This window comes from Haliotis cracherodii, unplaced genomic scaffold (assembly GCF_022045235.1).
Source record: "Haliotis cracherodii isolate W230 unplaced genomic scaffold, xgHalCrac1.p SCAF_16, whole genome shotgun sequence".
In the NCBI taxonomy this organism is placed as follows: Eukaryota; Metazoa; Mollusca; class Gastropoda; order Lepetellida; family Haliotidae; genus Haliotis; species Haliotis cracherodii.
The window spans coordinates 3273573-3291084 of NW_027266271.1; the positions used below are offsets into that span (position 1 = coordinate 3273573).

Sequence of the window (17512 nt, forward strand, 5' to 3'; positions counted from 1 at the left end):
TGTAGGTGACTTTGTTATTTTGTCTAGTAATTTATTTATCTATTACCTTTGTGACTGATTGTTGTCAGTGGCTGCTATCAACTTGTAATGATCTGATATCATGGTTTTTGATGTAATACTAGTAAAAAATACTGAAGTGATTTATTTCGTTTGTTGATTGTTTCCTTATTTTGATGGTACAAAATTAATGCACATAAAATTAATACGACCTTCCGTCACTCGCATTTTCGCATTAATATTCTGCTCACATTAATTTCCTGTTTTACAGTATTTAAATCATCTAATTCCTCGTTAATTTTTTTCGATACGATTATTATCATCATTTACATCCATGTTGGAATTAATATCCATCTTCCAACCTCTTAGATACTTACCATTGCCGGCTGTGGGTACAAATTTTAACTCAACAGGTTGATTATTTTTAACAACATCAACTGATTTATTATTATCTGATAAATCAATCAATTCAGCTTTTCTCATTCGAGAATAACCTCTCAGCCCCTTTATTCAGCTCGAGCTTTGAGTTCTCTAACAGTCTGGGGTTTGTTGTATTCCAAACCGAGTAAATCAATCAATTCAGCTTTTCACATTCGAGAATATCCATGTAGACCACGTTGTTTTGCCAAAGCTTTCAGCTCTCCAACATAAGTCATTTGGGATATATAACTACATGTGAACTAATCTCTAATTGGGTTGAATTCTATCCAATCTATTTATCTCATTTCGATAAGCCTTTTTCTACTCATAAATAATTTGAAACCGTTTCTTGTCAGCACCATGACTGTTAGATAAACAGTAACTACCTTTGACCCCAATCCCACATACAGAACACGAATAATTAATATGCCCTTTTCTAATTGCAATGGAATGGATTCCACAAAAATCCGCCATACAGCTTTTTCGACAAATTTGTGATTGACCCATGCGTATGAATTTACATCTTGATGTGCCCCTCGCCATTGTGATAAATATACACTTCTAGTATCAATTGTCTAAATGTGTGTCGTCAGCCAAGTCCTGCCCAGCCTAATATAAGCAGTCAGCCATATTTATAGCTGAGTAGTCAGGGTTATTAACAGCTGAACAGCCAGTCAGTGCTATTTATAGATTAGCAGTCAGGGTTATTATTAATGGCTGATAGATCATGGCTTATGCGTAGTTATTGTGAAGCTAAAAATAGCAATTACTGATAACTCAAACATTATAAATGCTATCTCGCGGTCTTTCTGAGCCTCTGACGGTGTATAAAACTGACTTATTGTTGGTCTTGGTATTGGGTCAAGTTTCTTTCCATAAACAAGGAAGTATTCGTGCATGGCAGATTCAACATCCTTAAACGTTTGAATTGAATGCCCCTCTTTGTGCAGTTCATCATTAATAAAATCTAATCCTAACATCCTATTTCTGGCCCATTGTGACTGGGCTGCTTCGAGTCGTTCTAATGCTTTATCATGTCTTTTCTGCTTCTCTCCTCTCATACTAGAAAATAAAAAATTACTCCCCAAAAAAGCCAGAGCTTTAACAATAGCTCCACCGGCCATCACCGCAATTGTTGCCATATTCAAATGTTTTATATGAATATAAAATATTCAAATGTTCAATAATATAAAATATTCAAATGTTTAATTACTTCATTATGTCTTCTGGGATAAGCCCTTGTTTGATTAGCATATCTTTTGTTGCCATCCTATATGAAGAATCATCATACCGATATCATAACCATTAAAATCTAGCTTGGGTGGTGTGGCTTTAGTTATTTTTAGCTGTACAGGTATAGCCAATGGCCAAGCCACTGACCACCGCTGAATGAAACGTTGCATTTACCAACATTTTACCGTCTGTAGCTGGAGTAGTCATTGCTTATATAACATTATATGAGGGCTTAACTCTAATTGAACTTGTGATTGTGCAATCGCTGGTGACGTTTTCTCTTCTCCGGTCTTATAAAACCATACCGCTGCTATAGCAACAACCCCTAGTACATAGGGAGCCCAAGTTTTAATCGGACAACTACCGTATATCGCTGTGTATAAGGCGAGTTTTTCGTACCTAAAATGAGGGGGTTAAGAAGGGGGGTCGTCTTATACACGGAGTCGAAGGTCTCACATTTTTTTCCACTGGCGATGTCAACAGGCATCTGATAGCCAGCCCAGCATTTGACAAAAAAACTTCACATTTCGTCCTAAATAACTGTTCCAATAACTATTTCCATACATAAACATGATTTGTATCTCTTTTCCTTGAATAAAGTTTAATTATTTCTGCAAATAAAGTTGAAATGACCCTCGCTTCGATGCAGATTGTCAAACCACCTGACAAGGTCAAACAATCAACATCCGTGAGTAGAGAGCCGGAAGTACCGGTAAGCATTTGCATATTGCACATGTGACCTAACATGTGATAACCGGTGAAGCTGAAATCAATTCCCGCTGTTTTTACAGTTGTATTAACAAGTGTTGGAGACAGTGTGTACATGTGATTGTGGAATAAACACGCTGAATGTGAAGCAAACATAAGCCTAGTTCGTTACAACATAGTTAATTGGCGATTAAATTACTCACCATTGTCTCTTATATGTTATGACTTCATAAATAATTTTTTTATTTTACGGGCACCAATTTGGTGTCGTACCGTGTAAACACAAAATGGCGACGTGTGCTGGAGTTACACACGCGACCTATCATGGTAGAAAAAAACAACGCAAGATAAACATATTTTTATTGCATATATAAGGTTTGTGTGCGCACTTGTGATGAGCTTCATTCCAGGTCGCCTTATACACAGAGTATAGGATTTTGGGTTGATTTTGAAGGCGTGTACAGGGGGGTCGTCTTATACGTAGGGTCGCCTTATACACAGCGATATACGGTATGTTGTTCAGTATTGTGTATAGTTTTGACTTCCTCGCTAGCGCACCCTTCCTACCAGCTGCGACTTTTCGAGGATTCTTAGTCACTCTGGCTTGTGATTGTGCAATCGGTGGTATTTCCTCATTCACTTGCTGTGATTGTGTTTCCACAATCTGTTGCCCAATCCGTGTTATTTCCTCATTCACTTTTGGTGTCACTTGAGTCTCCATTAATAGTAGGTGGGCACATATGTTTAAATTGACAATACCTTGCCGTTATTAAAGCTGTGGTCAGCGGCGCTAAGAACATTCCGTATCTATGATAAAACTCACAGCTTACTGCGCTTATAGCGTTTTCGATGAATGGGTCTTTCTCTAGACATTCGCATAAATACCATGTTCTGCCGGGATAGGAAGAAACGTACTAGCTACGACTGTGTATAGTTGTAACATAGCTGACCCTATTGTTTTAGTCATGGTAGTTCCCAGTCTAGACTCGTTTTTTTAATTTCTTCATCGGTCATGCTATCAAGTTTTTCAGTGGTATAATTTTTCCCCATATATTGGGAACATTTTCCACCGGCTACCAGAGCCACGAGTCTTTCTCTATGTTTATTTATATGTTGATCTACATGTTGATCTGTAACTACTTCTGTATGTTGATCAGGTTCCTTGAGCATTTGTTCGATGAGTTCATCACATTCCATAATGTAATACCTAAGGAGATATTTAAGTCTACCATAATAAAATATGGCACATCAAAAACAGCCCGAAAAAAAAAATTGTTGAAAAAGAATGAGGATTTCAAACCACATTATTACATAATAACCGCTAATGTTCAATTTATTGTATTTTTGCTATATTTGCTATAATTTTGCTAAGCAATCGCATAAGCAGCTGGTTGATCGGTTTTTAATACGAGTTTACAGTGCTTTGTTTCTGCTAACAGTGTTCTGACTTTATCTCATTCGAGCTTTGTATAAATAACATTATTTTCGCGTAGACATTCCTAAAATGAATCTCGGTCTTTGCAGTGAAACAGGGCTACCCATTTGGTCTGCTCGCTGAGATCTTTCAGGACAGAGTTGTATTTTTGAGTAAGTACCCAAACGCTATGCTGAGTGTGTCTTCCAGAGAATGCTACATATGAAAGCATGTCTTTCTTTTTGGTAAGTTCTTTACTCGCTCTGCAATCGTCTATTATGAAAAGGGTTGATTCTCCTTTGTATTTTTCATGACATACTCGTAAACAGTCATGTAAACGATCGCCCAGATCAACTTTGTACGCCCCGGGATCAGTCATTACCCAATCTCTCGATGGGTTTGTTTTATTAACGCTTATAGTTGGGCATAGAATAATAATATGATCGAAAACATCCCGATAATGACTTTGTAAATTATCTAGAATAAAAGCTGTTTTTCTGCAACCAGTTTGCCCGCAGACGATAGCGCAGTGCGGTTCTTTAGGTAAAAGATTATTAATAGATCGCTTGCATGAATCTTCCATCCTGTATATTAAGTTGCACGCCCATAATCACGTACAAATATATGTTTAATTTACCAGCCGCTTCGAAGAGCTTCGTTATCTGTATAGTAACACACTCACTGGCATTTTCTATTTTCCGCCCACTGCCGTGTAGTTGGTCATCATCTGTGGTTCGCATGTCGAGCCATAGCGCATACTTCGTGGTAAGGAATTCAGCCATCGATACAAACCCCAGAGACAGATCTTACACGACCACATTAACTTCTGGGCTTTGTTTTATAGAACGGAGTTTTTTAATCTCATCCCACTGTTGATATGCTCGCATGCCTTGACTATATAGTTGATTAGGCACACCCTCGATAGTCAATTCTACTTTTGTAATCTTGGGATGCTCCAGAGGGGTCCTTGAAAAACATTAAAATACCCTTCAACGATCTATAGGGGATGTTTAGATTGATATTCCACGTCGTATCTCTTTTGTTCCTGGTGATCTTTCAGTGTCGAAGCACGCGATCATACAAAATGGCTAAACTTCCGGTAGATCCATGTAACAGAAGTATACATCGCTGTCGTCAATACTCAAAACTTCATTACCGCTAATTTTAATCGCAATTTTCTTAACAATCGCACGACCTATGATCTGAACTAGCTCTCTGCTAGCGTCGCCAGAAGTCAAATTAATTGTAAACGATAGCCGGGCGGTTCCCGGCACACATCGTGTGCACTGAGATTAGGAAAGCGAACCATAAGTTGTTGATTCTGATCAATGGTTATTGGTTATAGTTACAGACTGGGGAATTGCTTTGACCCCTAATGGATCCCGAAGTCTACGTTGTGGGTTTAACTTAAGTCTGTATTGCGAAGTCATTGTTATATTGAAATTATGTAACCTTTTGTTTAATATAAAAATGGATGATTTTAATCTAGATAACTTTTATAATCCGAGTACAATCAAAGAGGCTACTGATGAAACCAGCTTTATGAATCTTAACAATGAACTTTTGAAACCGGCCGTTAATGATTATTACAATGCCTTAAAAGAAACTCCTATTGGTCGTGACTATTCAAAGTTTACAATAGATAGTAAAGGAATATTGCAACTGCGTGGCTCTCCGGATATTGATCTTATGAATTCTCGTACTCATAAGCCCCTAGCTTTGTCTACAATAGCCAGTAAACAGGGCATCAACATTGTTCGTAATGAATTAGGTTTTGTAGACTACTCACGAGAAAAACTTTCTGCGAAGACTACTAAGGTTCTTCAGACTGTGCGTGCTGAACTCGGTGCCATAGATAAAGAAGAAAGCTCGAAGCTGGTCTCGGACGAACTCGGAGAAATCTTGGATACCTACTACGATAATTCCACGTTACAGGTATCACCATATTCGGAGTACAGTATTAGGGAATTACGAGGTCTTGACAAGGCAATGCAACCAATGCGGGGAGAACTCATCAATAACATAGCCAAGCTATCCGAACTCGACAAGCATATAGCATATGAGACAAGTATTTGTCACCAAGTGATGAAATGTCCCCCGCCTGTATATACACCATAGTACCAAATATGAAGACAATCCAGTGATTAGTTCTTGAGATATCGCGGCAACACCGTTTTTCAACTCCAAAAGCAGATTTGCCTGCTGTGACCTTGAAAATGGGGTCAAGGTCACCAAAACCAACTGGTGTCTGCGGTGTCTGTATATACACCATAGTTCCAAATATGAAGACAATCCTGCGATTAGTTCTTGAGATATCGCGGCAACACCGTTTTCCAACTCCAAAAGCAGATTTGCCTGCTGTGACCTTGAAAATGGCGCCAAGGTCACCAAAACCGACTGGTGTCTGCGGAGTCTGTATATACACCATAGTTCCAAATATGAAGACAATCCAGCGAGTAGTTCTTGAGATATCGCGGCAACACAGTTTTCCAACTCCAAAAGCAGATTTGCCTGCATTGCTGAAAGATTGCGTAACTTAGAAGATGAAAGATCGGCCTCAAAGCTGCTTCCAGTAATAGAAAGGCACTTTGTTTACAAATAGTCGTATTCGAGAAACTATCGATCAAGTCCTCAACGATGATACCACACTGGCCGATAAAATTAAAACATTGTTCAGAAAACAGGGGATAACCATAGCTAGTATTTTAACCGCATTGGGATTTATTATATCGACTTTGACTCTCGCGTTAACAGGTGGCACAGGAGGTGGCACACCAGCCAGTGATAAAAATGGTGTAAAAGAGTGGATAAAAAAGCATTTAAAAGCATAAGGAGAAGCACTGTGAAAGCTCGCTGGGAAAGCCGCATCTGCACTTTCCGGTATAATAAGGAGTTTTGTTTCCGGGCTCTTGAATTTATTAGCTAAGACCATCACTTGGCTTAGTCTAAACTTGTGGGCACTGATCGTAGCAATTGCCGGGCTGTTGTACGTATCTGTTAAAGACTATTTATCCAAATCAGTTCATTAAGAACTATTTAACCAAAATGTTGTTGATTTTTAGCAGCAATATGTGGTGGCACTTGTGGTTGTGCGTCAGTAGATGCATCAGTAGATGTTTGTGAAACATGTGGTGACTGTGGCTTGACTATTACCGTTTCACCTGTGTTTGTTCGCGTTATTAAATCAGTATTAATATCTGAATTTATACCTGTTTTTTGTTGATTGGAAGCAATAACAATTTTATTATTATAACCGATCACTTGACCGATTTTAAGTTCCATATTACTCAAAGAAATGCATAGTCCCGGCGCATAAACTTAGTCTACTTTGGATTGAGCTTACTGTAATACCTCTTGAAAACGCTTTTTAGAAGATGGTATATCAACTGGTGAATTAATAGCATCCTCTACTTTTGCGACAAACTGTTTTTGCGCATCAAGCGCCGTTCCAGAACCAATTAATCCTGTTTGCGACTGTGCACCAAGAATTGCCCATACATAAGTTCTTATTGATTCATTAACTCTTACAACTCCTGGGTTAGTAAAAATATTTTCTGTTTTATCATAGAGAAATTCATTCCAAGCGTTGGCGGTATCGTTTAGTTGCACAAATTTTGTAACAATATAAGCTAAACCACTCTTAAAACTCATAAGATCTCCTCTCCAATCCTTACTCGAAAGTTCCCGGCCAGGATTAAGATTATGCAATCTTACAAAAAGATTGTTTTTATGAAACAACTTAAATGGATTGAATGGTTGAAGAGGTTTTTTAACTAAATCATCACTTTCTTCCTACACAGTTTTTTGTCCACTGTACGGAACACCTAGACCATGGTTAAGTCCTTTAATACGCCAATCTTTACTCGTAGAAATATTAAATTCCTGACAAGTACGCTCGATCCTGCGGTAATGGTGCACTAATTTCTTTAAATATACGTCTAATCTGATAGTACACATGAAATGATAAAACAGACTTATATAGTTCAAACCTGAGTGCATAAAGAGACACACCACATCCCGTTGTGGCACACCATACGGCAAAGTTTAACTGGTTCTGCCAAAATTGCATTGGATTGTGGAACCAATCGTGCACCATTTTATCGCTAGTTGCCGTGACCCTGTATTTTTCAAAGATATCAGGAAATTTAGCAATAAAATTAGCACCAGAGGCACTTACTAAAATCAAATGATTAGTAATGTAAGTTGATTTCATATTTAAGTTATGATATAGTATCTTTGTATATTTAATATGTATGAGACACTCCCAGGAATAACAAATGGTCAGTCTATTCAACTGCTTCATACTATCGATAACTCGGCTGGTCAACTTGAAGTCGCCCTGTGCGATGTAAGGTATTACCTGCAGTGGACCAATATAAATGATGCGAGAGAAAATAATAGGTTTTTAATAGGTGAATTAAGTATTCATCAAACTCGCATTGTTATACCTGATGCGTATTACAGCGTATGCTCACTCAATGATGAAATTTTTAAGCCTAATGGAATTACGCAAAAAAAATCGAATGTGATGCTGAAATTAAGCGCTGGAGAAGAGGAAGTATTTCTTGCCAAGACCTTAGCAGAAACACTTGGACTTGGAAGGCGAAACGGGAATAATACCACCCAACGAAACAGTGCATGGAATTAAATTGGCTGATTTAGTTCCCTATAAAGAGTTATGCATCAATCTCGATCAGATAAGTACAACGGATAATATTCAACTCGAAAGTCCTTCAACTATGCTTAGAGCTATTCCAGTCAATATACAATACAATAGCGGTAGAACGGAAACTTTCTCATCATTACAATATAAAAAATTAAAGCGGGGTATTATTTCAGACCTCAAAATTTCTGTACTAGATGTAAAACATCAACCTGTACATATAGGATACTTAAGTGTAACATTCCATATTATAAATAATGGTTGATTCATTAGGTCCTGGAACGCATAACCTTAGACAATGTAATACAATTGCGCTTTCCGATCTCGGAGACACAGAAGGATTCGGTAAACCCGGTACCGATGGCAAGTTATACGCTTTACACTCACAAGATAATGTATACAAGCAAAGAAGTTACATTCACAGGAAATCTAGGAGATTTAAGCGATGTCGACGTTAGTAGACTCAATAAAAACACTTCATACAATCTTACTCGTAACGATGATAATAAATGGACTATGGTCGAAGAAAAAAATCGAGTGGCTATGGAATAATGTCATTACCCCACCATATGTGATGATGGGTAAGGGACATCATTTAACTAAGATAATAAATAGTGGGATCGTACTCGGGGCTTATATCCCCTCAAAATGAAAAAGTGTATTAGTCTCTCCCCTGCCAGAAAACCCAGGTCATAGGTTATTTAGTCGCCCGGCAGTAAAAAATGTTAGTTTAAATTTGGTTACTGAATTCAATGATATAAAACAGAACTTGAGTGCTATACCTGCTCTTTCTACAATTATGTTTGAAGTCTTTTTTGGAGATGCACCGGAAGATGCTTTTGAAATATTATCAGGTCTATCAATTAAATGGCTTTAGAAACACGAGTGTCGACGTTGCAGTATTATTTATATGGGAGTATCACCCGTTGCAACCCTTGAGGGGGGTCAAAGTTAATAAAAGTGACAGCATTTCTCTTACAAAGATATTTATGCCATATAATATACATTCAATAAGGCTGATGTATACTATCAAAACATTGAAGCAAGACCAATGAAAGACTATTATATGATATAATAATATACACTAGGGGTTTATATCCGGTGCTCGATGAAGAATCTGAAAAGATGGATACTGTTGATGGATTTCGATTACATCAAATAAGCGACATAAAACATAGATGAGACTTGGATTGTTTAAAAAGTATTGCAGAGCTGTGAATGCTCTCGACGGAGTTGACACTGCGCTTGTAACAGCTAGCATGGGACTCAGTGTAGCTGGTGTTGGTTTATTATCAACTATAATCGCCGCGCCTATCGTACTTGGCATGGAAACAGTTGCTGGAGTCTCAGGACTGGCAGTAATAGCGATAAAATTTATTTCTTGTAAGTTGCAAAAGAAAGCATTAAAACATGATAATATTCGGATGCTCGCCGAAACAAAGTTGAACAGCATTGAGGACCATATTTCAACAGCAATGGCTGATTGTAAGATATCCGAGGAGGAGTTTCGTTTAGTGTTGTCAGAACTTGCCAAATACAACGTAATGAAGCTTGAGTTTCGATCCAAGAAAAAACAGTTCATAGAACAGGGGAGACAACAAGCACGTCAATTATTCCGTGCCAAAACCAAAGAACTGGTTGGAGATTAAAAATAGATTGCTTCCTATCGTTGGAAAATACAATATTTTAGACGAATGCTTACATTAGTATATAATAATGGAGAATTACAAGCCAATCAAATGGCGAGAATTACCACAGGGTATATATTATATCAGTGATGTCAAACCAATCAAATACGGTCATCAATTGTTTCTTTCCAATTTAGAAAAAGAGTATATAGTCTGGTCTCCTAGTAAAATGAACGAAGAACTTAGTAAAAATGTTGAATATCACTTAGTTCAAAATAATGGTAAGCATATGAGTAAAAATAACAGAGAATATTTTCATTACAATTTAGTTTAATATCATGACGACATTTGAATCGCATCATTGTTTTGACATAAAAAATTCCCCCTGTAGTAGCAGTATAAGTATATAAATCTGGCTCCAGTGGAGTTGCAGCAGAACCCCCATTACCTATACTACTCAATGACAATTGCTTCGTGAAATACATCTGACTATGTTTAGAAGAATAAGAATGTAAATGGTACTTACAGACAAGTGCACACTTATAATTGATTTCAAAATGATTTTATAACTTACAAATTGATGATGACTAGAAGGAGTTCAAGTCAATGTGATTTGTAAGATTTTTTTATATTAGTTTAAACAGTTTATTTGTTTATTTCTTGTTTGCATGTATAAAACAACATTTTGAATTTTTGGAATCGAAAACGATTTATTATTATCTACACTGAGCTAGATTCTGGGAACTTCCAGATTATACCCCCTGAGGGTAGTTTTTGGGAAAGGGGGGTAGATTCTGGGAAGTCCCCAAAATCTACCCAGGTATACTCTGAAGGGGGGTAGATTTTGGCAGCTTACACCATGTCTTCACAAGGACAACATGAAAATAATTATAAGTAGAACCATAGCAGTACTATGGGTCCAAGCCTTACTTTCAACAGTAATAGTTACAATTGCTCTAGTTACTTTTACTGCAAAATAAACCCTGCAATCGCTCAAGGTGCAACTGTAGATATTACAGTAATACTGTAGTGTCATTTTTGTCTTTTAACTTTCACAACCTAACCATAAATGATAGGCACAATCCATTATCATTTATCAAAGTTATTCAGGAACCTGCCACAGGCCAGTTGATATATTGTTATGTGCTCTTAAACCATCTAATTATCATCACATTGGCTGGTTAACATTCTTCTCAGAGGAGTATCTAAATATCAAACATAAATACCATCAAATACTTTTCAAACTTATTGTCTGGAAACCAGTACCAAGCTAATTCTAGATTGTTCATGTGACAAACTTAATATTGCTTGATCTTGCTGGTTCATGAAATTTGACATGTCTTTCAGATTGGACTATCCATTTACCAAACTTGTCAAAATTCTTTGATATCTTTGGACATCATTGTTTAGGCGGCAAGATAAAGTCTACTGTTCTACTGGTATAGTGAATAAGGGCAATATCAAATTTATGAACACACAATAACAATGTTATATTTTTGGGATAACACTTTCTTAGTAAAGTACACATTCCAGTACTTTTTAGGGTTGGATCCCATCTGGTAATCGTACCCACACTCTCAGAGTGAGGCACCTAATCACCAACACACAAAATCAGCAATCTATCCACCTCAGCCACCAAGGCTTCCACAAAATGAAGGTTCGACAACTGGAAAGTCTAGATCAAATACTTTGAAAATTGGCACCGCTCCATGGCCAAAAGCTATGAACACACAATGCCATTTTAGGCTTAGTGGTTTAGATCGCTGATTAGGTGCCTCACTCTGGCAGTGTGGTCTCGATTCCCGGATGGGACTCAACCCCAAAAAGTAGTAGAATCTGTACTTTACTTAGAAAGAGTTATCCTATATATAACATTTGTCACAAAATCAAATTTGTTTATATACGAGTATTTACTTACGAACAACATGGAAGATAGCATCACAAGCCTTGATGTTGGACAAGAATGCATTCCCAAGACCCTTTCCTTCATGAGCACCTTTCACCAAACCAGCAATGTCCACCACGTTAAGGAATGCTGGCACTTTGCTGTTAACAGAAAACCAACTATTACATGTATCTTGAAGAGACAAGGATTCCTGACATTTATTGCAGTCTGAGGGCACATGTGACAATAAATGAGAATTCCTTTGCCTCTTTTGACTTGAAAGAAAAAGATCTTCAGCAATCCATGCTTGCCTGAAAAGGCGACTATGCATGTCATAAGAGGCGAATAATGGGATCGGTTTGGTCAAGCTAGGTCAGCACTTCTTGTTGAATGACATCAAGCATATCTTTTACCCCATCTCAGCATTATGCTATTTTAGTTGCAAATTTACAGTTTGTTAAGTTGTTTAATAATAATTAAAATAATAATGATAATAATAATAATTATAATAAATATAACCGCATACCCCAATGGTGGGCTCCAAGTAACACTGCGCACAAACATCCATGTTTGAATCCTCAAAGGGTTTCCTTATATACTCAACAACAAAAGTTCCTGTGACACCAATATTTCAGTGTATTTTTCAAACAAGTAAAGTTTGGTTTTCAATATTGTAGTACATATATGGAATCAAGACACCAAAATACAACTGCTACAGAAAAGCATGCATTCCATGCAAATGTTGACTTTTATGCAAGCCCCATGCATTTCACTACCAAAGAATGGGTATAAAAACATGTGCATTAACAGGATTCCATATGCATTGTTTAGCATCCTGCTGACAACAACCACTCAGAAAAACAACAAAATTACGCTATTATTCAACATTACGAAATGCCACACCTGTCCGAAGATGAGCTTCTGCGAGCGAATGGTATGCCTGAAGCACGATCGAGTAAACGTGATGTTGCAAGACAATTTAAAGTCCACAGATGTTTATGACAGCGTTGGCAACAGACGAATGCAGTTAGAGACCATCCTCAGAGTGGCAGGCCATGTGTAGCCAATAATCGACAAGACAACTGGATTCGAATAACGCACCTACGAAATCGATTTCAGCCAGCAACAGTGACTGCAAGAAGCATCCCTGGCCTTCGACGAATATCTTCACAAACCCTACCTCGTCAGATGTGCAGGGATTGTCGCCAGAAGACCCGCCAGACGTCCCATTTTAACAGGAAACCACCGTCAAGCACGTCTACAGTGGTGCAGACAGCATCTACGCTGGACGGCAATGCAGTGGGGACAAGTTCTATTCACTGACAAGTCTCGTTTTCACCTGAGCCACAGCGATGGACGGATTCGAGTGTACCGACATCGAGGTGAACGTTACGTCAATCATTGTGTCATGGAAGAAGATCGGTTCGGGCCAGCAGTGTTATGGTATGGGGTGGGATTACAGCAAGACAGAGGACCCGTTTGATAGTGGTAGAGGGAAATCTCAATGGACAGCCCTACCACGACGAGATCATCGGCCCTGTTCTTCTACCGTTTTTGCGTCGTCATGGCCCAGGCTTTACCTTTCAACATGACAACGCCCGGTCTCATATTGCTCGACTTGTTCAAGATTCTCTTCAACAAAACAACGTGAATGTCATCCCCTGGCCGGCTCCAAGTCTGTTCTCAACCGATTTCCGACCTTGAACATGTTCGAATTCTCAAAGGGTTTGCTTGTACCAACTACGTTCAAAGATATTCACCAAACATTGCCGCTACAAAATTGGTGTGTTCCAGGGGTGTCCCAAATATTAATCAAATATTACCACCAAGCAGTGTTACTTTAAGCATGCAACCAAGAACAAACAATGAGATGCATATGGCACACTAACTTTATGTAAACTATCAATAGTTTCTGTGGAGAACCTTACAAGATATGATCTATAAAGTAAAATTTCTGTGAAAAAAATGATGAAAATCAAAATCCATTATGACCGCAACCAAAAAAGAGGTAAAACAATTGCAAAAGTGAGCGTGGCTCACTAATACCCCTGACCCGCCTAGTGTGTCAGTAGTTACAAATTAAATAGCTAGGATAGGGTTAGGCAGGGTTCCGCCTAGACTCCAATATCTGAGAATCACCTGGACTCAGCCTATGAATTTTTGGGAGTCAAAAATATTTTTTGAGAGTCAAATGTTTTATTGTATGATTAATGAAATTTAAAGTGTTCACTGTTAATGTTACACTAAAAGTTAAGTATCTTTTAAATATTATATGTCTTTAGATTAAGTTAACAAGTGCTAATTAATGTTCTCAGCTGATTGTACTTCAGAGAAATAAAGGATATATGAATGAAAAACAAAGTTTGTTGGTTTTATTTTTTCACAATCTTTAATTACTTCACAGCTCATGAGACAATTTACAGTGACACTAATACAGGATGAACAAGCATGAAATACTCACATCCCCCGCCAATATGACATGTCGGCTGTGTGCAATGCATTAGCTCCTGAGAACTATATTCACTGGGCCTTTTGTAAAGAAATATAGTACGGTTTTCAAGATCTGCTCCGGAAACGAAGACTACCGCCATTTTCAGTCAAAATCAAAGTCGTTGCCATGGAAACTCGAAAAAAAATATTTTTTTTAAATCCCAAACTATCAAAAGGCACCAGTTCACCACTAGATCTATCTATGTGCCAAGTTTGGTGAAGAAATATGGTACGGTTTTCAAGACCTGCTCCGGAAACGAAATGTGACGGACGGACGGAAGGACGGACGGACGGCACCCATTCCTATATCCCCCTTCCACTTCGTGGCGGGGGATAATAAATAACATCAGTCTCAACTGTGAGAAATAATTTTTAATCATGGATGGATATTAAAATACATTTCATGTCAGATTATAATTTAATACCACAAACTCATTTACATCTTTTATCTAGTTATCTTGTATTATCTATCAACAGTGAAGTTGAACTGAAGAATTGTTAACACACCGTAATATTTTCTGGTTGAATACAGTTTATTAGCAACAACAAACACTCCCAAAGCTTAACATTTCATATATACCATATTTATTCGTGTATAATACACACTCATGTTTAATACGCACCCCTAATTATGGGCTATTAAATCCTGAAAAAAATCTCTCGTGTATAATATGCACAGATTTTTCTTCAGTCTCATTTCAGGCTGTCATTATCTGTCATTGGAATAGCATAACAAATCTGAATTGAATTACCCAAGTTAATCCTGTTGTTACACTATCTGGTAATAAAAATGTGTTCTCTGTATATCTGACCTTATGTTTGTCATCTATTTTATTAATTTTATTTCAAATTTCATTCAATAATGTTTACCTAAATTTCGGCAAAAACATGTGTCCCTCCGATACTTACAACTTCCGTTTACCCCCGTTCCATAGGTTCCACTTAACCACATACTGTGACCGTGCCAAATCACATTATTAACCGCAACAATGATAATATTTTCTTTTGTTTCATTTTTTACGAGTCTACACATCTAGATAAACATATGTCATGGTTAACTTTTAAATGAGAAAATATGCCGAAACGTGAAAAACCACTTTGATGAATAAATATATTTTGTCTTTTGTCCTCACAGTCGCACAGTCGCACAGTTTTAGTAGCATATCTATATAATTATGCAAAACAATATGTAAAGCCCCCGGCTGTTCTGATTTTAGCATTTGTTTTAAAACGAGAGAAAAAACTGGTCATGTGACAGGCTATGCAAATTAGCCCGTGGCAGTGGTGTTACGCAAAGTTATGTTACTTCTAAAAACGACGATTAATTAAAAACTAGACGTAAATTTTAAGATGTTTGCATATATTGTCTTCGGAAAATGTTTATAAATTAAGTAGTTGTAATATTTTCATTCCAAAGCTGGCAAACAACAACATAGATATTTTGAAATTGTGTCAGTCATGACGCAGTCATTTCTTTCTGGACGTATTTTTCCTTAATTGAGAGTCATGTACACAAGAATTCTGCGTCAGGGGAAACCCTGGTTAGGGTTTGAAAAATTCATTAAAAAAATGGAAAATTAATAAAAACAATTTTTTTCTTTTGACTGCACCCCTGCATATGACACAGATTATATGTACTAAGTTTTAGATGAATCCACTGAATAGTTGCAAGTTTTGCAAGTAATCGGACAAGCGGTTTTCGAGCAATAGGGCAAAATATATATGAAAAAAAATACTTGTTTTTCAGTTTTCTGCCCTTGGCCTTGGGATTTTGGTGGAATGTGGTGCTCAACGATCTACATTTGAACAAAATCAAGCCTGTGGTTATTTCGCTAGCTCTGGTACATAAATCGGCGGAATAATAATTATATTAAATCGAACTATTACAATAGGGTTCTTCAGCCTTTCGGCTTGGTGACTCTTTAACAGGCTTTCCCTTCTTTGTCATTTGAGCTTCAAACGGATTAGAGTTCTTAGTTCATCAGGACCCCGGGTTTCTGTCGCACTGCTTAGATAAAGTGCTAAACCTGTCTCCGACCCTGTCCATATTCAAATCCCCAATTGGTTTGTTTGTATCAACGCTGTCAAAAGTAAGGAAACGCTTGCGAGACATCCCCGCCACGAAACTGACGTGTCCCAGAATGTCCTGGGATGTTCTAAACCCACTTCAGACGTCGTCCATGTTCGAACCCACATATGGTTTGCTTGTACCAATGCCATCAAACGTAAGGAACCGCTTGCGACATCACCACATGTGTCAATTGTGAGGAACCGCTTGTGAGACATCACCACTACGAAATTGACATGTGGCTGGCCGTCCCATGGTGTTATTACCAATTTCCAACTTCGACCATGTTCGAATCCTCAAAAGGTTTGCTTGTACCCACGCCGTCCTACGTAAGGAACCGCTTGCGAGAAATCACCACATGTGTCCCAATGAGTTCTTTACCCATGTTTGACTTCGACCATGCCCAAATCCTCCAATGGTTTGCTTGTACCAACTCCTTCAAAAGATAGTCACCGTTTGCAGGACATCGCCGCTACAATATTTGAGTGTGCCAGAGTGAACCAGAGTGTTCTAAACCATTTTCCGACCTAGATTATGTTCGAATCTTCAAATGGTTTGTTTGTACCAATGCCGTCAAACATAAGGATCCACTCAGATAGACATCACCAGATGTGTCCCAGTGTGTTCTTAACCCATGTTTGACCATGTTCAAATCCTCAAAGTGTTGACCAATGACCAAAGTCAAAGAACAAAAAATGTCAAGCAGTTCAAGCAGCAGATATATGCAAGGTTTCAAAGTAATCGGATAAGCGGAGCATTAGTGCGAAATACATCTTCAAAAAAAATCTGTTTTTTAGTTATCTGCGACTTGGCCTTTGGGCCTATGGCCTTGGATGTTTGGCCGAATCTAACACACAAAATTTGAACAAAATTGATCCTGTGGTTATTTTGCTGACTCTGGTACAAAAATTGGCAGAATAATAAATATAAATAAATACTAATAAATCGAACGATTACAATAGGGCTCTACAGCCTTTCGGCTTGGAGCCCTAATAATAATAATAAA

At 37.8% G+C, this 17512-nt stretch overlaps 1 protein-coding gene across 1 annotated transcript in view; it reads right to left on the reverse strand.

Annotated features, from left to right (window-relative positions):
* LOC139463731 (obg-like ATPase 1) overlaps positions 1 to 17512 on the reverse strand; it is a 327895-nt gene that overhangs the window by 177567 nt on the left and 132816 nt on the right. The window contains exon 5 of the mRNA XM_071244980.1: positions 11982 to 12109. Within this exon, the coding sequence (XP_071101081.1) occupies positions 11982 to 12109 (128 nt within the window). The remainder of the gene's footprint in view (positions 1 to 11981; positions 12110 to 17512) is intronic.